The following is a 23,640-nucleotide window of genomic DNA, read 5'->3' as shown; positions in this document are numbered from 1 at the left end:
ACCTATCGCTCATGTTTGAAGAAGTGCCACAGCATAAGAAGCAAACAGAGCTGGTGGATCATTTTAAGTCCGAACTATGCAAGCTTTCTACAAACTGAGCCTCACAATTCTGTTGTTCATTTCCTAAACTCATTGAAGCTGCACATATACCCTGATAGATTGTTGTATTGGACAGTTTAAAAAAAATACGCTTGGTGTTTGTTTATGGTAGAATTTGAAAAAGAATAAATGTTGAATTGAATTTTGAATAAAAATATATTTAATAAAATGTTGACAAATATGCTAATTTATTTATTGGTGTTAAATTACTATTAACTATTTACTATTTATTATGCTTTGGGAATAATCAGTTTAAAGGGGTTGAAATCTGTTTAATTATTTCACAATGCATTTCTATTGTTAATATCAAAATGCAATAGACATGCTTCTGTTTCTTTTGAGGTTTTTCACCTATATGAATGGAAGGCTATGGTGGCCATCATGAAAAAATAAAGATGGATCAACTAAATTGAAGGGTCTTTGAGTAAAATGCAGTTAAGTTTCACAATAGAGACTATCCCTTTTAAGTGGGGAATTGCACGTTACAAAACTTGACAGTAACCTTGCCGTTCTTTTTGAAGTCTTTTCTTCTCTTGTGCCTGCCTTTCCGCTTCAAGTGCCTCATTCAACGGTGTGTCAGGGAGAATATATGTTTCCCTTCCTTCTCTGCTGGGGAACTTTTTTTTCAGACCAGCGTTTGAGTAAGGCCTAATATTCTCTAGAGTAAAGAGAAGGCTTACTAGGGCCTGGAATAGCTTCTTGGTTGGCGCCTGGGCCTGCAGCAGCTGCTTGGTCCAATGCTGGCCCAGTTGGTGCTTGGATTTGGTATAGCTGGGTCCTGGTAGGGGAGATCTGAGACGTAAGATGGAGCAAATTCTGCCTCCAAGAACCCATCCCTGTTGTACAACTGAATCCCTTTTGCATGAAAGGCGGCCTGAATGTTAAGTGGGGTCGCAGCCATTGGATAAGCAGTTGCTACAATCCCAGGGATGTCATAAATGCTGAGTGTTTTCCCTGGGTGGTTCCTTATCCAAGAATCAGAGATAGAGTAACATATTTCAGGCCCTTTGCCACTACAATTTCACATGCCAGTTTTCTCACCTCTGATGGAGACAAACCAAAATACATGTCAAAGAATATCTTTATATAGTTCTGAAGATGCAGTTCCATCTCTGTGCTGAAAATCTGCCGTACCACTGTACGTAGTTGGGATAGCTGTCTGACCCTGAATTTCAGCTGGTATGAATGTTTTACAGTATCGTGCCAAAGTATGGTAGTTGACATTAAAGTCCTTCGCTGCACTCATGATGGACTTGTGACCATGGGGTCACCTGCCCGACTGCCCCCAGCATCCTATCAGTTGCTGCTGCACGGCCATCATCTTTTTTTCTTTTGTAACTTCTGACCATCTGCTCACTTTCTCCCCTCTTTTAAACCTCTTTTTTTCTGTAAAAATAAAGTGACATTTTTATTAGGATGTGGTCATTTAAAGGATTTTTTGAAAATTATCTTTTTGGTTGCCCCAAATGATCCCAAACGACCATGTTTGCCAATTCTAACTCTAGTTTTAACATCAGCTTAAATAAGAACAATCAATGAGGTATGACTAGGTGTCTGTTAGGATTTTTATCTGAATAAAGCTTGTTAAAACGGGTAGTGAAAACAGTTTAATTGGAGCTCATCTAAACATACAATTTGTTGTCCTCTTCTCACTCAGTCCATAAGACCAGACCATGCAAAGGAAGAAAACTATAACTCAACTTTTTAATTATGCCCTCTGGTGTAGAGGATAATTGCAGTGTGACAACTTACCTGTGCGACAACAAGCCTCGGTCTTCCTACATCTTTATGCAGCTAAAACATGTAGTTATTTTTAGTACAGTAAGCTTGTGTTTTTAAACAGATATTTATTTCTTTTCTATGCATTTAAAAAGCTTTTAATTGTTGAATTTCAATATTTCTTTCTTTTTAAACTATTAATCCCAAATATGCCATATAACAAATTTAACAGATGCTCATCAAAGAAAAAAACAGTGATATGAATTATGTTTAAAAGCTGAGGGACAAACAACCAAATGGAAAAAAGCCCCTGCTTTCCACTAGACTCCACCACCAGTCACTAACTGATCAAACGTCATCACCAAGTCCAACCCAGACATTAATATTTGTTGGTTTCTCTGCCGCCTCATTGGCTCCCCATCTTTTCTACAGACATCTCTGATATATCCTCTCTCTCCTTCTCTCTCTCTTTCTCTCTGTATGCCTCCCACCTTCTTATTCTCCATTTAAAACAGCAGCAGCGTCTGCTCCCTCACTAAGAAAAAGCACACAGTCAAGGTCTTCTGGTAACACTTCTCCCTCATGTCCTAACAGAGAAGCATCAGGCCAGGTAAGTTAAGCTCTAATATTTAATAATAAAACAAATGAACTTAACATTGTACTTGCCTACTTTATTCAATCATAATCTCATATTATTTGCACATTTATGTTGTTTTTAAAAAATGTAAATCCTTACGTTAATGTGATGTATTCCAGTGCAGTGATAACACTTTAATAGATATTTACAACAAACAAGCTTGTAATGTTTCTCGACTGTTAGATAAAAAAAAAAAAAAAAAATAACGAGTAAAGTATGAAAAAAAGAAATTTTATTCTTAAAAAATATAGGAAATTCCCAGCCTTTGCCGTTCTATGTTTTGCAATTGAATAGCCAAGATAAATATCTAGATTTCAAATTTCTTTCTGCTTAACTTTTACATATGATGAGAAATATAAAAAAATGAAACTGATTTGCTGCTATAACAATGTTTTAATTTGCTAAACAGTGGTTTTCCTGTGGGGAAAAAAGAAATGATGGGGCTGAAAAAAAGAGCTGTTTCCTCTAGAAATGTTAGGCTGCAGAAAGGTTGAGTGTGGCAACAATACTTTAGGAGGTCATACTGCAACACAGAATTCCCTCTGGCACAAACCTGCAGCACTGGTCTGTCAAGCATCCTTTGGGGTACAAATAAATGGGCAAGGGAGGCGATATCTGATGCAGCAGTTTGAGTGTGATTTTGATTGCAATTCAGCAGGGAAATAGCAGTTCATTTGTGGATTTCAGACAAAGTTTAAAGGCATTGTGGAGGATTTTTCTGATTTTTTTAAAAGACCCGCCATCTCCACTTTTAAAAAAATGCACATGCACAATCCTGTACCCGCTCCTGAGAGGAAAAGCCTACTAAATGCCTGCGAGAGCAAGCACGAGCCCATTTCTCCTTGAGCACGTTCTGTTTAAAAGCTGCTGTTCTCAGAGTTCATCTACAGTAAGCTTACTGTGCCTGAATGTCTGCCCTAACCCCTAAATCCCTCAATCACTATATAGAGTGGGGACTGTATAGAGGACTTTATAGCAAACATGGTTAACTGACCACTCGGACAGATGATCACTTCTTTTTGCTCCCCGTTTGTCATGTACCTCCTCCTCCCCCTTGCAGTGCCTGCACCATCTTAGTTATTAGTCGCCACTGTCTGGTAGCGACAACCTATGGCGACAGCGGGCAGTTGTGACAGCAAATCCCATAATGCTTTGCGAGGGGATCTCCCGCTTCCGAGTCCTTTCTTTTGTTCTCATACACTTCGTAGAACTTTTTCTCTTATGACCCTCAGACGTTTTCAAAGAACTACAGTGAGAAAGGCGAGCTTCAATGACTGTCTGGAACATAGCTCACCACAGATAAACGTGCGCATGCACAGAAAATATAACTTAAGAGAAGAGCACGTAGGACGGCATTACGTGAACATATCACCAGAATGATTGACAATTAGGAGGACCACTTATTTAGATGATCCATCTGGAAATAAAAGGTCATCCTCTATACCTTTAAGTGAGCAATGACGGTAAACATAAAATTCAAACTAGATGTTATTAATAAAAAATAAAAATCCATTTAAATTGATCAATAAATTAGGTTATTAGTGGCAAAAGCAGCGATACAGAGGAAACAGTTAGTGTGAACTAAAACCGATAAAATTAACTACCGGTAAATACCTTTACTGACCTGGTTGGTCATGATATCTTGAGGTGCAGGTTGAAATCTGTTCTGACTCTGTGGTGACATCAAACATCATCTATGGTGTGATTTGTTTGAGCAACAGCTATTTACAGCAGAGAGAAAGTAGTTTGATAGGCTTACCAGGAAGGCAAAAGAGCCTCTTTGAACCAGGAGCTGGTACTTCAGTGCAGATTAAGCTTAATAACAGCTCCTTTGTAGTGATAGCTAATAGACTTTATAACCATCACTGCACTCATTTAGCTTAACGAATGTTTACATACATGCAGTTATGTGCAGTTTTTTTTTATTTCTAGTGAATAGTATTTGGATCATTTCATGCACAAATATACTTGCAGTTGCACATGTCAAAATTATCTTATTCAGCTGCAGCTTTCTTCGAATTAGTATTTTTCTTAGGCTGTTACTTTGCCCTTAGACTACAGCCTCTCTTTGTTCCCTTTTTGTTTTTGTATTTTTACTTTTGTGTGAACCTGTATGCTTTGTCTGGCCTGTCACTCTACTGATGGTAGGACTTTATTTCCTCACTGAATAACAATAAAGACTACTTCTATATTCTGTTTTGTTCAGAGTGAAAACGCCTGCCCCATGCAGGCCTGCCCCAAGCAGGGCTTAGGTTCGATGTAAACGCATTCTTAATTTTATAAACATTGTCATCATGTCTTTGCGATCCTTCAAACTTTGCCATCTGATTTAAAGCTTTTTAATTGGATTAAAGTTTGAGGACCAGCTTGATCATACCAGCAGCCATTCTTTCTCTATATGGTTGCTATATTTATAGATTATTTTCACGAATATCCTAAAGAATTTATTCATTCTTCTTTACTTCAATTACATGAAGTGTGCATTGAGTGCTCAAAAAGGTCTTGCATCATAATGAACCAAACTCCAACTTTCCCTGTATTCATAGTTTTATTTTTTGAATGAAGTAATTTGAAATTAATCTCTAATCATGATGTTTGCAATGACACCCAACTACGTAGCTAGATCAATCTCAATTTTTCACGAATACACATATGTGATTTACATGCACAAGACAAAATCCACACATGCACAGCATGATTCACGCAAGCACAAAAAAATCCAGACAGACATAGGACCAGATTCATACACACAGAACGATTCACACAAGCACACAATTTCTAGTACATAAACAATTAAATTATAAAGTACCAGTTGTCTTTAAACTTCACTGCAATTATGTGTAGATTTGTGAGACTCTCCTGACATGGCTTGATACACAAATGCATTTTATTAAATAGCGAATGGTTTGCCACCAATCACAAAGCTGCCTTGTATAAGCCAATCACAAGAAAGTGCTCCATGTGGGATGAGTAACCCCTCGATCCAACTTCCAATACTTATAATATGATATAATTGAACTTTATTGATCTCACATTGGAGTAATTTACCTCTGCATTTAACCCATCATCTTGGGGAGCAGTGGGCTGCCATCATGGGGTGCACAAGTGGGGTTAAAGTTTTTGCTCAGAGACCAAGAGTGGCAGAATGTGGGAGTGGGGCTCGAACTCAGAACTTCAAGCTCTATGTCCTAACCGCTTGGCTGCCACTCCCCAATAATGGTAATGATGAACAACTTCATAGACCATTACCTAAAGCTTAACCATCAGATATTAATTTACCCAAGTTTGGCTACAGGTCTTTCGGCTTTCTCAAACTTTTCACTGCTATTCTAATTAATTATCTAAACCTCTATTTATGAAGTAATCATTTTTGTATGTGTGAATTGCTTTCCCTTTGATCAATATCTGTCTTTTTCATCATTATAGCATGATTAGAAATAAATGTACTTGTTGTCTTATTTTCTGTGCCGCATACATAAAAAGCTGATACATTTGAATATAAGATAAAGATGCATATTTCATTTCAATTCACTTTCCATACTGATTTTAATTGCATTATGGTGTGGTGCATAAAGAAATTATTACAATAACAAAGACCTAATTAAATCCCCCCATGGCTCTAAGTGAGGAAAAAGCAAAGTCTCAGATTACATTTCCATTGAAATCCCTGGTCAATACTTTTCATTAATAGTATGACTGCTGGTAAGAAATAAGAGATTTTTGCTCCAACTGTGGCAGATATAAATTCCCAAGTCTTTACCTCAGTACAGATGATACTAATTAGCATTGTTTGTGGGAGAGGGAAACGTAAAGGGACTAGAATCTTCATTCTCACAATCAGCGCTGCAGGTCACACTGATGTAATAAATGAAAACTGTAATTGTGTGCACATTCATGAGCAACCAGCAAACGGATCAGAAGTAGATCCAGCAATATTGCAATGTTCAAAGCCGTAAAAGTATGAAATTATAAAAATCTTACCTATAAGCAGTATATTTAATGTTGAACAAGTGATGCAAAGGAAATTGACTTTGCATGCAACAAAGTAAATTAAAATCTAAAAGCCTTTTTTCTGTCCTTTTCTATTTGTTTCAAATCTTTTAAAACAGAAGCCACCCTCTTTTTTTCTTAGCTGGATCGATTGTTGCTTTTTAAATTCTCAAAGAAGTGTCTGAATTTATTCCCAAAGATTCCCATCATTAATCCTCTTTAAGCTTTTGTTTTCTCCGATCCTTAAAGTTCAAGGTGGTTTCTTCTCTTTTAGAGATTGTCCAAGATGCTTGTTTGAAACCCGTGCACTCCTAACACTCCACACTGCTGTCCTCTTGTGCAAAGGCAGATTTCAGTCAATAACAGCACATTTGCCTGTCATCCTTAAATTATAAATTCCTAAGATAAGGAGTATTTCCTTTGTATACAGAGGTCTCATACAGTGGAGCTCTGGGATGAATCCCTGACTTTGCCAAAGAAACTTCAGAGTTTGCGTCAGCCAAATCACGGAAATTGCATCAGCAAGCTTTTGCTCAAGCGGTTTTAAGATTTATTTAGTAATATAATTATGGTGCCTCATTTTAGTTTCTACTCTGATGGCAGCAGGAGCTTGGCACACTCCATGGAGAAGGCCTCCAAAACCAACAGAACTAATATTGCTTGTAAGATTTATTTGCTTTATTCATTTGGCCTTGGACTTTGTTTGGGTTAGTGTATGAGAAGACATCTTAACTGAACCATAACAATAATTCTATCAACTCACAATCCCATCTTTTAAAATACCATTTCACATGTTTGAAATGTTATGCATGTTTCATCCCTTTGATTTTGTTTATCTTTTTTTCCTTTTATGGATCAAACACTGATTATTAGTGTAATTATCAACAAAGCACCACCTTTCTGGTTAGCTATGGAGTTATTTTTGTGCTTTTTTTTAAATTCAAGAACAAAGCAATCTGAAAGGGAAAACTTATTTTGAAATCAGAGTGAAAATGTTTTCTCTCAAAAATGTATCTATCATTTCTCCATTCTGTTGAGACTGGCCAATAGGAACACAGCCCCGTCCATGAAACATTTTTCACATCGAGAGAAAAACCCTAAATCGAGAGGAGACTATGCTGATTTTTGGATGCAATGTGACACAATAAGAGATGAAGAAAAAGAGGTTTTGAGAGAGAGAAGAAAAATGGAAATGAGATGGAAATCTGATTTTGAGAGAAAACGCTTTTAATTTTAAATTATTTAATTTATTTAATTTGTGATAGATTTTTCTCTTGAATTTAATAAAATAAAAAAACATTTTTAATACCAAAGTCATTTTAGATTTAAACAATGTCCATTTAAATGAGAAGTATGTTTCTGAAAGGACACAAGAATTCATATATATATATATATATATATATATATATATATATATATATATATATATATATATATATATATATATATATATATATATATATATATATATATATATGCTATGTCAGCGCTATGTCAAGCTGTGTGTACACTCTGTGTATACAAAATGACAATAAAGTTTGTATAAGTCTAATAAAGGTGGCAACAGAAACACAAAACCAGGAACACAATACAGACAATCAAAAAACAGGAGACACCAGGGAAAAGCACACATGAGGGGTAAAGTAACAACGAGAAACCAGCAATGAGGAAACAAACAGGAGGTGTATAAATGGTGGGCAGAAACAATGGGATGACTAATTATCTGATAGGGAGCAGGTGTAGCCAGAAGTAACTAGAAGGAGCTAAGGGAAAAGAGACCGGCACAAGGGGGCAACAGAGAGTAACTCACACAGAGTAACATAAATCTAAGTAATGAAAACTTAAAAAGGAACTCAAACACAAGTCCACATAGATCACAAGCATGACACCCTAATCTTTAGTCCCTTTCCTACATTTTCTATTAGATTTAATTAGGTTGGCCTGCTTGTGTCAAAACAAACTAAAACAAATTGTGCAAAAAAAAAAAAAAAAAAAAAAAAAACTATAAATCTCAATATGCCCAGTAGATGATCAATCAACACAACAATCAAACTGTCTGCCCTAAACAAAATAGCTGTGTTTAAGAAGTCAATATTGACATAGTTGTAATAGCAACAATAAAATGCATTTGTGCAAATGTGTTCTTATACAAGAAAAATTCACAGTAAACCTTCTCATTAAAATAGATTTATGCAGCAGGTCGGCAAACATAAAATATATATGAAATTATAAATTAAATTTAACACATTACTTTGAAGAGCCATGAGGTTGGAGCTGCTCTGTAACCCTTGCAATATTCATTATACCTCTTAGGTTGTAAGAGAGATAAGTTGGAAGTAACAGAAAGCAATACGGTGCATTTCTTCCTCTGTCTCTACTGTACCTGCAAACAGACCAAAACATGTGGAGCTGGCTCATGTGCAAATACAAAGTTTAGGACAATCTATAATTTCCAAAGGGCTAGGACGAGTGCTTTTAGGTTCAAATGTTTAAAACCTGGTTGTAATAAGAAAATCTATACAAAAAACTGTAATTACAGCTCCCAAAATGCCTTGCACCTCTGATGTTACCACAGGGGATACATTCAAGCAGAAGGGTGTCTTCTTCATCTGTCTGTCTGCGACTCAGCTGAGCCTGTGTTCTCAGCACATGTTAACCTTCTAACTTTTAATTTCTTTGAAGAAGAAGCTTTTAAGCTTAGAGTCTCCATTGATCACCTGCAGTTTCCTGTATTGTCTTCCTAATCAGGCTCCTGCTCGTGATGAAACCACCTGTGTTATTGGATTAACAGGAGAGTTCAGGGATAGTTGGAGGCACAAAGGTCTTTCTTTCTTTCTGAAAGTTGATTTGAACCAAGGTTCTGGATTGCTTTGGCCAAGCAAGATGACCAAACCTGCTTGCTTGCATTGCTGAAGCCCAACAAGTCCCTACAACCAGTATCACTCCTCCTTGCAAGAATAAAAAAGCAAGATGAGCTGCCTGCCTCACCACCGCTGATAGCCATGGATAAGAAGAGAACCAAGCACAGCCCATATTGCCCCTTTGTGGGGAAAACAAGCTCAGAGCGGGCTCGCAGCACAGAGCACACCTCTTGCCCCCGTATAGAATGGTAGAAGGCCGCCTTTCCCCTCTTTGTGTTTACATCCAGAATTACACAGCCTTCTTTTTCTCTTTTCTGGAAGGAAGCCTACAGCTAATTCAAGAACACAGCCAAGGGCAACACTGCTGCTTCCTAGAGGGAACTAGGTGTTATTAGCAGCTATTAGTAGTGGCTGCTCCACGCTGCAGCTGAGGACAACTCAAAATGCTTCACAGTAAAAAAAAGGGAAAAAAAATACTCTGGGCAAAGGCTTAATTATAAATAGGATTTAATTCTTCTATTTACTCCAGAAGGAGTTAGCTTGAGCTTCTTGATTAATGTGTTTGGTGTGCTTCTAAAGTCGTGCAATAAGCATAGCACTATTGTCAGTTTCTGTGAAACGTTGCACCGTCAGCCAGCTTAGAAGGCTCTCCCTCTCTGTCTCTGCGCTTTGCTTTTTTAATTTTATCTCTCTCTGTCAGATTACTAGAGCTAACTGCCCCTAGCTTTTGTTTAGCTATTTTCTAAGGATATTTCTGGCTCTAACCAAACATGGCCTGGCCCAGGGGTCCCAGACAACCAAAACTGCTCAAAGAACCATATAGGACCAAAAGAAATAAAAAAAATAAATCTGTCTGGAGCATCAAAAATGTAAGTCTTATATATGCCTTGTATGGCAACACGGGCTCTAAGTGTATTATCCCACGATTGAAAGTACTTTGTGGGCTTAAATATATAATAAGCATTCATGATTAAATATTTATTCTGGAGCAAATTACACATGACAACATAAGGTGAGGGAGGAGCGGTGAACGCCCTCACTACACGCCGCTTCACCACCCTTCACCGCGTGGTTTAGGTTTTTATGCATTGATGAAATTATAGAAGCACAATAAAGGAATCTTTCTATGGTGGACGTGTTTCTGTTAGGAGGAGTTGATTGAGTCATGAGAAACCAAGCAGGAATTGACATCCATCAGAGCAGAGCTCTCTACCCCTGAAATCCCACATCCTCGGTCACCAGTGTTTCTTGGTGTGATTTATATTTTTAGGATTTGGGGGGAAAATGGAAGAAAGTTCACATCCCTGCATCAGAGTACTGCCTGTTTGATCCGTGGACGGTTTCCATCCTTGCAACAAAACTAGCAGCAGTAGTGGAGTTTGGAGATGCAATCCACTTCTTATATCTATCTTTGAGCTCCTCTAATTTATCCAGAAGTTCTGCAATCGCACTTTTTCTCTCACTCCCAACTTAGTGATCGGCCGCATCTTTTGCATGCCTTCCCTGGAAATGCCTTTCCAAATTTTTATTTTTTGACAATCTCTCATTACAAAGCAAAAATGCGGGCAATCCTTCCTCATTGATAATGATAATCCTCTTTTCTCATTAGCTATCTTCTTTTTTTCCCCTTTGGAATCCATGGTTCGAGACACACCTGCAAGATGCAAGTTGTGACTACTAATCTGCATGAGCTGCACTGGGCTGCATGTGGCTTTGGAGCCACTGGTTGCTGGCCCCCGGCCTAGCAAGAGCATGCAGAGTGTATGGCTGCAACCTTGAAGACTTCCTGTACCATAGCACTTGTGTCAGGGCACTTGTCTAGTGAACCTAAACCCTGCACACTGTGGAAAGCCATTTTAACATTAAATAGCTACACTGGACATTCATTTCTGATAACTGCAACCTAAGTTTGCTTAGTTAGAACTCGTAATCAAGATATCTGTAGATTTTGACTAGTCAAAACTGAATGACCCATATCTATAACTGTTTATATATATACCGGTATATGTGTGTGTGTGTGTGTGTGGGTGTGTGTGTGTGTGTGTGTGTATGTGTGTATTAGAGGTGGGCATAGATACATTTTTTAATCTAGCTAGACTCCAGTACTATCAAACAGAAAGAGGTCAGAAGCACAGGTAATCAATTCGGAATCCAGAGGCTGACAGAGCAGATCTCAGGCTGGCAGACAATCCAATAAGGCAGTGGTTCCCAAAGTGTGGGGCGCGCCCCCTAGAGGGGGCGCAATGCCATTGGAGGGGGGGGCGCGGTAAGCGCTATGGATGAATGAAGAAAAAAAAAAGGGCTTGCTTGACTGAGCATAATGGACAGTTGTGACACTGCAACCCAGATTTGAGAAGATCTACAGCAAAAAGCAGGCTCACTACAGCCACTGAAAAGATGGGAGGATTAAAGTACAAAGAAAAAACTCTCAGGGAGCTGTTCAATGTTTTCACTCCATTTTGCACAGAGGCTTTTTTAATGTATTGATGATAGCAAAGTTAAATATTGTTACAATTAAAAAAAAAGAAATATGTTTAAAATAACAGACAACAAAGAATCCTCTTCTAATCTACAGTATAGAACTATGAAAAAAATACAGTTACACAAAAGTGTTCCACTGTAAAGATGGTGTATAGTTTGTTTTGTTGCAACCTGAAGTGTGAAATAAACTTCAATGGAGTTTGAAAACAAAATATGTGTATAGGTTTATTATATCTGGTTGAACGCTGTGCGTGCCCAGTTGATTTTTTATTTTATTTATTTTTTTTTTGGCGGGGGGGGGGGGGGGGGGGGGGGGGGGGGGGCGTGGACATTTTATTGTAATCCAAAGGGGGGCCCAGAAGAAAATCTTTGGGAACCACTGCAATAAGGGGTCAGGCAGGCTCAAAAAACAGAAGACAAGACAGGTTTGATAACAGGCAGGCAGGCAGGCAGGCAAGCAGACAGACAGACAGGAAGGTTTTCAGAAAAACAGGCTGGAATGTTCTCACTGGGCTAGTTTGAAATGATCTGGCACTGGAGGCTGATCAGGACGGAGCTTATATGCAGGTGGAGTCAGGTGAAACCAGGAGAGATGATTGCCGTGAGCGCGCAGACTGAACCAGATTGTTAATTGGATACAGAGTCAGCTCCAGTGCCAGGATCATAACACTGTTTAGGTTTTATCTTTGAGTTTTCATTTTTTATTTTTTCATTTTGTGTTATTCGGGTTATTTTTGATTAGATATGAGTTCTTAGGTATTTCTTGTTTGCCCTCTGTTGCTCTCCTGCGTCAGTGTCCTTTTCATTAGCTCTTTTCTAGACTCCTGTTCATACCTGCTCCCAATCTGCTGATTAGGGTGGTCTTTGCTTCTCTCATATTTTCACCTACTACTCAGTCACTGTAACTGGTTTGACATCATTTCTCAGTCCCCTTGTTGTGAGTATTCCTGGCTCTTAGTTTTTGTGGATTTTGTGGATATATGTTTTTGGATTTTTGCTTCTGTTACCCTTTTTGTTATTCTTCAAGAAACCACTTCAGCTTCAGTGCATGCATTAGGTTCCCGTCAAACCTCCACCCACCGTGACACATTAGACCAGGGGCTCATCTCCTGTTTACAAAATGCATCACATAATACCACTGAACCAACATTTTTGCACAGCATCCCACGTTACCCACATTCACCCAAGCAACCATCAAGAAGCAAACATAATGTTGTGGTAATCATTCGTGGTGTCGTGGTAAAATGAAATCTAAAATTACATAACATAGGCTACCTAAAGCCAAGTTTTAGGTAAGTTCCCAGCTGGCATCGATGCGGTGTACAGTGACGCAGAGGTAGTTTTCATTATTGACAGATGTCCAGTGGTCCCCCTTTAGTGCTAAACACAAACCCTCGACCAACTTCCCATCTTTCATGGCTTTCTCTGTGGCGCGCAGGTCGTTTATTCTCATGGTAGTTCACCTTGCAGGTTGTTTGTAAGATGGGTTACCTGTTGCTGCCTGGAGAACAAGCTCTAGCCCACCATCTTCAACCACGCTGATGGGCATTCTTAAAAATAAATGGTGGCTGTATAGCTACATCCATGTTAGCACGTCACGTTCGATGTGTTTACAGTAGGCCTACACATAAGGCTGATTCGTTTACGCCCCAGATATGCATCTGTGCTAAGTCATAGCTATAGATCCTGCTCTCAAACTAGCTGAGAGAATAGATTAAGAATGAGCGAGACATCAACTTACTACTCCATACCAACCGGATCTTCAGCACAGACATTGGGATGCTATTTGGACTAGTGGTAGGATGGTGACTAAGAGAGGGAAGGTAGTCCACACAGAAGGGATCTCACTCATAGAAGGAACAATAGAAGACTTTGAGGAAAGTTACAAGTACCTCAGAATCCCAAAAGCAAATGGCAACCTTGAGGACTTGAGAAGGAAAGCGACTACGACCAAATACCTCCAACAAGTGAGGCAGATCCTAAGCAATCAGCTAAATGGCAAAAATAAGTCAGGGACAATAAATAGCTATGCTCTTCCAGTAATCAGATACCCGGCAGGAATAATAAGCTGGCCAACCGATTTGATACAGGCCACAGATGTTAAGACACGAAAGCTCCTTACCTTGCACAGCGGGTACCACCCCAAATGTAGCACCCTGAGACTGTATGCTAGCCGTAAAGAAGGAAGCCAAGGACTAGTGAGCGCGAGAGCCACTATCCAGAATGAAACATCCAAGATCCATAAGTACATCAAGGACAAGGCTCCAATAGACAAGTGCTTAGTTAATGTCTCAGACAATGGGGAACAGAAGATGAAGAGCTGGAGGTTATGTAATGGGAGAATAAGCCCCTACACAGGATGTACCACTGTAACATTAAAAAAGTGGCTAATATTAGGAAACCCTACCAATGGCTAGACAAAGCCAGACTGAAGGACAGCACAGAGGCACTCATCATGGCTGCATATGAGCAGACCCTGAGCACCAGAGAAATAGAGGCCCAAATCTACAACACCAGACAAGACCCCAGGTGCAGACTGTTCAAAGAAGCCCCTAAAACAATCGAGCACATAACTGCAGGGTGTAAGATGCTAGCAGGGAAAGCTTACATGGAGCGCCATAACTAAGTGGCTGGAATAGTATACAGGAACATCTGTGCAGATAATGGGCTGGAAACTCCAAGGTCAAAGTGGGAAACACCCCTACAGATGGTAGAGAATGATCGAGCCAAGATCGTGAGGGAGTTCCAGATACAGACCGAATGGTAATTGGAAACCAACCGGACATTGTGGTGGTTGACAAAAAGCAGAGGAAAGCTTCTGTGGTTTACATAGCAATACCAAGTGACTGCAACATCAGGAAAAAGGAACATGAGAAACTAGAGAAATACCAGGGACTCAGAGAAGAGCTGGAGAAAACCTGAAAGGTCAAGGCAACAGTGGTACCCGTGGTCATTGGAGTACTTGGGGAAATACATCCGACATCTCTGTGCAGAAAAGTGCAGTTCTAGGAACAGCAGAAATACTGCGCAGAACCCTCAGGCTCCCAGGCAGGCCTTTGGTAGAGGAGCCGAGCTTCGAGGAAAAAAGGGGGGAGACCTCCCACAGTGGGTGAGGAAGAGTAGTAGTAGTAATATATGTGTATATATAATAGCTATAATCAAATAAGTAAAATTGCACAACAACTTAAGCTGAGAGCAAAATACATTGGCAGTAACTTTTCCCATGAAGGTGAGTCAATCCATGTGCATAACGGCTTGCAGCATCTGCAAATAAAGAGCAGTCACTGAGCTTCTGCCCTCAAGGGGAAATACTGCGACTCTATCCTGCATAAGTGGCCAACGTTTTTAATAAAACTCCCTGCTGAAATAAAAGCTTAGTACCACCAGGGAGATCTCCATTCTGTTCAAGGTCATCAAAGGCCTTCATTACGTTAAAAGTTTAAAAAAAGGTTAAGGCCAATAGTAAAATAATTCAAATGCTTTCATGCACAGCATTATCTGTCAGTCACCACAAAAATGAGGGCACAACCCTTTACCTCCTGCAGCATGGTAGAGGAATATCTTCAAAACAGGTTTATTAAAATAAAAATGAAGCAATATAATAACAGAAAGAGGGCAGCTTTACCCTCTATTAAAATTGGCCTGGAGAACCTTCAAACCCTATGGTGAGTTTTTAAAAATTTCTGAAAAACGCTTCAGGTGGCGCATAAATATGCGTTTGCCAGCTTGGCCTCACAGGTGGGAAGCTCAAAATGATTAAATTTGACTATTTCTGTCAGGTTTAGAAAGAATAAGGCCTGAGGCATAAAAGAATACTTTAAATATGTATTGGTGTTTAAATATTTTAATGAACATTCGTCTGCAATTCATTTTCAGCTTAATTTATTCCTGATCGACTGACGTGATGACACACAGCAGTTAGAAAGTATTGTTTCAATAAGCTAACAAGGAAGAAAAGTATTAGAGTGATGTTTCTCAGCTTTACTGAATCTTTCTGCAGATGCTAAACATGCCAAATGGAGCAAGCTGATTGATAATGACATGTTTTCTGTAGCCTGCAGCATGTAGATCAGGACTAATTTTGTCATGTGGCATTTCTAAAACACATTTTATAGGAGGATGGAAGATGATCCTCTATGCATTCGCAATGAGATACTGTTATATACATCTGCCTCAGTGTACCTTGCTCTTTACTTCTCACTGTGTCAATGTGTTAGAAATATGCTTTTCCTGTTACCAATCTTCCATTTATTAAATGTCAAGAACTTTTTTTTCTCTGAACATGCTGTTTACATTTGCAGGTACCTGACAGTCTGACCTTTTAGAGGTGTTGGTGATGTTCAGCTGTAAACCAGCTTTTGTTTTGTTGCAGGAAACACGTATGGACGGCTCTGCCTCTATGGAGGCTAACTACAGTAGTCCAATTGGGAGCACGCAGCCTTCCCTACCTGCGGAAGAAGCTGAGGGACATATTTATGAGGTGGCAGTGCAGAGCAATTCCAGCAACCACAGCTACCAGTTTGCAGATGTGGCTCTGCTACAGACGTTCAAGCCTCTCATCATCCCTTGTTACGTGCTTGTGGTGCTCGTGGGCGTCATAGGGAACTACCTGCTCCTTTATGTCATCTGCCGAACACGCAAAATGCACAATGTCACCAACTTCTTCATTGGGAACCTGGCGTTCTCAGACATGCTCATGTGTGTGACATGTGTCCCCTTCACTCTGGCCTATGCCTTCAATCCACACGGTTGGGTTTTTGGCCGCTCTATGTGCTACTTGGTGTTCCTAATTCAACCAGTCACAGTGTACGTTTCCGTCTTCACGCTCACAGCTATTGCTGTGGACAGGTGGGTGATTCTACCTGCAAACAATCACAACTTTGATGATGTTATTTTCATTTGTACCATTATGCTAGTCAGAAATAGACCGCATCTTCAAAGAATCTATGCCAATCAAAACCTTTTTTATAAATTACGCAAAAGCAAACACCCTCTATTGGTGTAAGAAGAGACTCAATAATTTCCAATCAGCTGGCTTATTCGAGGTGTTAACATGACAAAAAAACTTAAAGCAAGATTAGTCAAATACTTGAAAATTTTAATGTTCTTAAAGGGAACAAGTGCAGAAAACTAAAACAAAAAAGCAGGTGTCAGGTTAAAAGAACTATCTCTCATTTGGCTTTCCTTTAGTTATCTCTAATAAAGGTTCTTTGTCTCTCTTTTCTAAGGGGATCAATTTAAAATCAAGTACATCTTCCTGTTCCTTAGCCCAACTGTGTTCAGTGGTAATGTTAGAAAAAAAATTGCCAGTCTTTTTACTTAAAAATAATAGGTCATAGAGATTGCTCAGCATAAAGCTAGCTGTCTGACTGGGAAGTATGTCATATCTTGTTAGATGCATTGAAACAGCTTCAGGGCTAATTAAGCCATTTTACATTTTTCCACTATCTGATCGTCGGACTTGAACTTTGGGTTTAATCATGCTTGAAGGGTTTTCACCTTAGCATTTATTCACTTATTCACCCCTGATGAACCATGCCTTTATCCAGCTGAGGAATATAAAGCATTGCTCTCCTTCGTTGCAGATATTATGCCACAGTTCACCCTCTGAAGAAGAGGACTACTGTGGCCACCTGCGCCTATGTCCTCACTGGAATTTGGTTGCTTTCCTGTGGCCTCGTGGCTCCGGCTGTAACTCACACCTACCATGTTGAGTTCAAAGAGGAAGGCTTCACTATCTGTGAAGAGTTCTGGTTTGGCCAGGAGAAGGAAAGACGGGCCTATGCCTACAGCACATTGCTGATCACATACGTCCTCCCCCTTTCGGCCGTCTTTGTCTCCTACCTCTGTATCACAGTCAAGCTGAAGAAGTGTGTTGCCCCTGGAAACAGGTCACAAGACCAGGTGGATGTTCACCAAGCCCGAAAGAGGAAGATATTTCGCCTTGTTGCTCTCCTCGTGTCTGCCTTTGCAATTTGCTGGCTTCCCATCCATGTCTTCAACGTACTGAGAGACATTGACATTCACCTGATAAACAAGCAATACTTTTTACTCATTCAGCTGCTGTGCCATCTCTGCGCCATGAGCTCCTCCTGCTGCAACCCATTCCTCTACGCATGGCTACACGATCGCTTCCGCACAGAGCTGCGGAAGATGCTGAAGTGCAATCATCGCATTGGAGTCCCATCCAGCCACTGTGCTGCTGGTGGGGTTTTATAACCTGCTTGTTTTATTTTTCATTGTTTGTGCAGATAAGATCTTGGGCAGAACATCTATCATTATAAAGTATAAGTGCAACTCAGCCATCAGTTGTGCTTGGTGAAAACACCATCCAGGCCCTACTATTTTTAGTTTGCAGTCTGGCAAAACTGAACTGCATATTTCAGCTTCATATACCTCTTTTTCATCAGAACAAATGCTGCTTACTAGGAACGTCTTGAGATAACATTTTCAATATGATACAGATATTGCAGCTTTGAGAATTGCTTAATCCTGATATTACCCTGATATGATTTTAGCACAAATCCTACCAGCTTTTATGACATTACATCATAAAGAATCAAAAGGTGGAGTACCACCAATCTTTATTTTTTAACCCAGCAAAAATAAATAACGGTTTAAAAGTTCCACATAGGCTGCCATAGTGTTTATCTAATGTTTTTATAAAAACTAAAAAAAAACTGCATTCTGTGCTTTATGATTTAGTATCTTACTTATTGGATGAGAGACGTAAAAATACTAATTGTGCTGCCGGGACCCTTATGACACCAAACCTTTTGAACACCAGGTGGTACCTATTAAACATCTGCTAGCACATCACTACTGGAGAAGAGAGTAATGGTATTGAAATCTCAATCTCAAAAATGTTAGCTCATATTTTGAAGATGTAAATAGTGGTTTGTCCTATGACAAGGATGTCTAGAAAAACATTGACCACAAGCTTTTACACTTAATAAACTAGAAGTGTGCTAGTTTGAAAGTCCAAGAGTTTTTTCAAGAGAGTCTGGCTGCAGACCTGCCCTGTCAGGACCCTTTGTTGAAGACCTGCAAAATGGGATCTCCTGCACTGTCAGGACCTGGGGTTTATTCCAGAAGTGTTATCCGAAGCCTTCGGGAATAATGTGTTTGCTGCTGGTGTTCTTTCAGATCAGCATACCCCGTCAGACCAGCATACCTATAGTCATAACGCATGCGCAAGACGTCAGATTTGAGTTTATCCCTTTATTTTTGTACAACAAAAATAGACTTTAATCTACCTCGAAGTGTATCCCTTTTGTCATGTACAAATAAAAACAATGGTCAGATTGCCATACGCTTAAAAAAAACACCAAAAAGTAAGTAATTAAATAGTTTTTTGTACATGACTAAAGGGATACACGCCAGTTGAGGTGATTTAAAGTGTATATTTCATACAAAAATAGAGTTAAATTAAAGGGATAAACTAAAGGGATAAACAGAGATAATTCAGTTTCTTAAGCCCTCTGCTCCAGGTTGTTGTTATTTATGAAACAATATAAAGACAAGTTTATTAGATTTCCCAGGAGAGATATAAGAGCAATTATCAAACACCAGTAAAACAGTTCTGATTTTTATAGTTGGAGATCATTGCTTTCAAATCAATCCACACAAAATTATGATATAACAGCAACATACGTTTTGACCTGCACCGGCTGTAAACAAATTCACCTATCTCCAGAATGCTACTGTTTGCTGTTCGTTATACGATGCCATCAGTCCACACAGTATCTGGTTTGTCCAGTATCCACCTGCTTCTAAAAGCCCTCAATGTCTCAGAAAAATAAAAAAAAGGATTGTTTTGAAATACAGTGGAAAAGCAGAATGTCATTTATTGTTTTCAACTCAGGGGACCCCAAAACTCTTTGAATTCAATCATTCACACACGTTCACACACTGCTGGTGGCAAAGTACATTATAGTCACATTTGCCTTGAGGCACCCTGACAGAAGTGTTGAACTGCAGCGCCTTTTGACCACCAAATTGACAGAGCAGGAAGAGCCTGCATCCTATCCCACTGTCGCCCCACTTTATGACCCTACCTTTGAGATCTATAGGCTTTCTAGCAACAAAACAGTTTAATGAACGCTGAAATGATGAAAGTTTCCCTTTAAGACATAATTTCAGAATGAATTAATTTTGTAGCTGATGAGGATGGGATTGATTTATTGATAAAATAAAACGCTTTAATTTCAGAATGACCATGTTTTACACTAAATTAAACAATTTATGTATAAAATAGAAGATTTTAGTGTTTGGATGTAATGCTTAGGGAGGTCACAGTTTGCAGATTAACTTGAATGATCTAACTGTTATGTTTTAGAATATTGTTCCCTGTAAGGTGATGAGGTTAGTTAGCTCCAAGCTTTCATCGCTTCCATCCTTCAGTTCTCCAATACTTTTACTATTGTTTGCAGGAACTATTCGGAAAACATAAGATGTGCTGAATATAACTTCTGAATCAGAGGGTCCTGATCATTGACTAAGCAAGAGTGAGGCTGAGGAAAATGCTGTGTATGTGGAAAGGAAATGAAAGGAAAATGAAACTATCAGTTTAGAAATGATCACAACATGTAACCGATTTTATTAGATTCTTTTTCCAGCGAGGATCTTACGTCAGTTCAAAATACGTCCTTCATGTCCTCCTTGAACCATTGTGAGCTTCAAATAATAAAGCTTTCATTTCCTTCATGCTAGTAGCAGATGAATGTACAATGACAACGAAGTCATCAACTTGTTTTTGAAATAGATTGCTTGAAATGTCCTGTATATAAGAACAAAAAACAGTCGCCATGATCGTGCTGTACTGTGAATGCAATGTTGCTTATAGTATGACTACATAAAAAGTATTTATCAGAGACAGAGACTGATTAGCTGCCGGGTTGGCCTTATTGTCATGTGTTCTTACTGATTTCCTTGCAACTATTTTATCATGTTCCTGACATTCTTCTATACTTATCTGTGCCAGTGATGATTGGTTCTTACATACAGAAAAGAAGATAATCATAATACATTTATTTTTCTCTGTAAAATTATGTTTGAAAAGGCAAATGCCCTAAAATACCCCATTGATGTTGAATACAAAGCACAAATTACACATACAAACTAACCCAAATTGGTCCAAAATTTGAATCTAATCAAATATAATAAAATAAGGAATAATTAGCTGCAACTTAATGAAAATGGATGCAAAAAGACATAACAAACTAAGAAACAAGCTAGATTCTGGCATCATCTTTTACAAAAAAAATAAATGAGTTCCTGTTTGTTTAGTTCTGATTTCTAGAAAGGATTTAATGATAAGAAAAAGCTAAGGCCTTACTTGAGACGTTTGAAACGTTTCAGAACATACTGATGGAAATGGATAGAGGTTTAAAACCGTCTGAATATTCCAGTAAGTACTGCTATAATCCTGATTTGTAACGATCATAATTTCACCATAAACCAGGCATGACTGAGTGCTCTTTGCAAGATTTTTTGAGAAAAGAGACAAAGTACCTCAGAGGAGTTTTCCTAGAACTGAGGATCACCAACTAAGTGCTTTCAGAGAGATCTGTGAATACAGGAAAACAGTAAGTAGCACTCAACCTTATTGGTGTCAGAGCAAATTCACAGCAGAAAACATTATACTTGAACAATATAGTTGGGTCTGAATCCATCAGTGCAAAAAAACCCTGTTGAGAGAAAAAATGTCACTTAAATCCCCAAAACACCATTTCAACAGTGAAATTAAGAGGTGGAAACATCATGGCAGGTGGTTTTTATCACCATATGCTACTGACAGACTTCATGTAGCAAAAAAAAGGATTACTAGAAACAAAAGAGTTCAGAAATGGAAATCACTTCAAAGACAATAAAGCAGGTAATAAAAAAAGCCAGTTATCTAGAATGACCTGAAATCTTTAGGAAGACGAATTTGTGTGAAAGAATGGGTCAACAGACCACCTGCACAAAGCATGGCGGTAGTTTCTCAACACAGGAGAGATCATCAAGATTTTATTGTCATTATTATTATTATTATTAAAGATGTGCCAAATAAATTTCATTAAAGATGATCTGGGCTTGTTTTCCAAGATATTCTTTCTCACTGATAAACTATGGTGTTTTTTCTTTTGATCTTGTTACACGTCTTGATAACCTGAGTTATTACCTACATCTAATGTATATTTAATGTCCTCTTTGTTCAAAAAATATTTCCTGAGAAAAGCATCAGTGTGTTTAATATCTGTGTTATATATTTTCTTGTCTGTAAGTGATGTTTTCTTTCTTATTATTTGTTGATTGTTAATTTATTTAAAAAATTGTATTTATAGATGTTTTGCATGTTTATTAAATGTAAATGAAAATGAATAAAAGCGCTCTGTTATGGAACAGGAAATCTGAAACCCCTCTGGCTTCAGATCTGTGTGAGTGTAATAAACTTTGTCAATGTGCAGCTGCATGGCTGAATTAACTAATTAAATGCTCAGAAAGCTACAAGTGTTTGCATATCAATTAGACTCGCTCAGAATAGGGAAATGTGATAATTTATTGATCCCGTAAATCATGTCAGCATTGTCTGAGGCTTAGTAACAGGCTTCCTGCTGATGGATGGGGTTCAGTCTACAGCAGCAACACTAATGCTCTCTGTGAAACAAGAACTTCCATTTACTATTCTGCTTGATCCAAGTAGAAAATAGAGTGAAATTCAGAAAAAAAAAATAAAATTCATATTTTCAGGGTTTAACTTAAAGTCTGACGGAAAAATCTTTATTAGCCTGCAAAGAGTAATTCCTCTGTCAAAGTTTCAAACCAGATCCGGTGTATTGCCAATAAAAACAACATGAGACATCAAATTGAGTAAATGGTAGAATAAAACAGTTGTATACATACTTTAGTCTTAAAATGTGTCACACGATAATACAGACAGACACAGTCCTAGAAAAATAAATGTGGTGAAAGATCACGCTTTATTATCTTTGTATATGTCTCGGATGGACTTCTTAGCCTGGACTAAGCTCAGGTGTTATGAGAAACATTAATAAAAGAGTTGTGATCTGCTGTCCCTCTAAGCCCCGTTATAATAAGACACATCCATTAGTGAGGAGGAAGTAAACGGCTGTAATTCATTATCATAATGTTATTTTTCTGGTGCTGTGTCAATGTGCATCGGGATATTTGCTCCTTAGTGTAAAATTCTGTAGACAACGATGTTGCTAAAAGCTATTTCATGTCTAGGCTAAGCTGCCTTCAGATGTGACACACTTTAGCTCTTTTTCCCTCCAGGTCAAATCAAATGGCAGGATTTACTCCCAGCTTGTAGGAATATGACGTGCAACCTTAAGGCCTTAAACTGATAAAGGACTCACTAAAGTCTTTTGCATTATGAACAGAGATGTCTGTGTGTGTACTTCCCAGAGCTTTGAGGGATGGGGTGGATGGGGAGGGGGGGTAGCAGATATGATGGTGGCACCTTCATCTATACATATTCTCCAGCATATTCATTGTTTTTCTTTTATTTGTGTTTTCTACATGAGACAGGGATAATGAATAAAACAAATAATAAAAATTTGAACGGCAAGGATGGAAAGATGCATTTCGATTACAGGTGTCAGTTTAAAGAACAATCTTGACAGATAGATAAATATAAAGACAAAGGGTATAGATTTATTGTTTATTTTTTGCGCATTTGATTATGTCTGTAATAGTTTTCTGAGCAAACTGCTTATTCTCTCTTTATGTGAACAGGGTATATACGTTTCTACATCTTTCTTGCTCTTTTTTATTTTTTATTTCTTTTAGTTTTTACATTTATTATTCAATATTTATTATATTTTGAATGAGATAAAAATAAAACAA

At 38.5% G+C, this 23,640-nt stretch overlaps 1 protein-coding gene across 2 annotated transcripts; it reads left to right on the top strand.

Annotated features, from left to right (window-relative positions):
- The first annotated feature begins 2,341 nt into the window (after positions 1–2,341).
- Positions 2,342–22,371, top strand: LOC119788955 (prolactin-releasing peptide receptor-like). Of its 2 annotated transcripts, XM_038293658.1 has the most exons (3): positions 2,342–2,428; positions 16,160–16,635; positions 17,373–22,371. In XM_038293658.1, exons 2-3 carry the CDS (start codon positions 16,169–16,171, stop codon positions 18,004–18,006), a joined length of 1,101 nt encoding a protein of 366 aa, XP_038149586.1. In that variant the 5' UTR covers positions 2,342–2,428; positions 16,160–16,168; the 3' UTR covers positions 18,007–22,371. The 2 variants fall into 2 exon arrangements, with proteins under 2 accessions (XP_038149586.1, XP_038149585.1); XM_038293657.1 differs by lacking the exon at positions 2,342–2,428 and having other exon boundaries at positions 16,124–16,635.
- Positions 22,372–23,640: the final 1,269 nt, after the last annotated feature.

Source organism: Cyprinodon tularosa, unplaced genomic scaffold, assembly GCF_016077235.1.
Source record: "Cyprinodon tularosa strain WSP-4 unplaced genomic scaffold, ASM1607723v1 ctg33, whole genome shotgun sequence".
Classification (NCBI taxonomy): domain Eukaryota; kingdom Metazoa; phylum Chordata; class Actinopteri; order Cyprinodontiformes; family Cyprinodontidae; genus Cyprinodon; species Cyprinodon tularosa.
The sequence above is the reverse complement of the archived record's forward strand: the minus strand, read 5'-3'. Positions and strand labels throughout refer to the sequence as shown.

Bases quoted from the DNA above. Each gene is read 5' to 3' on its own strand.
- LOC119788955 (XM_038293657.1), top strand. From the start codon at position 16,124: ATGTTCAGCTGTAAACCAGCTTTTGTTTTGTTGCAGGAAACACGTATG. The intron at 16,636-17,372 runs GTGGGTGATTCT...CCTTCGTTGCAG, and splicing joins ACAGCTATTGCTGTGGACAG to ATATTATGCCACAGTTCACC.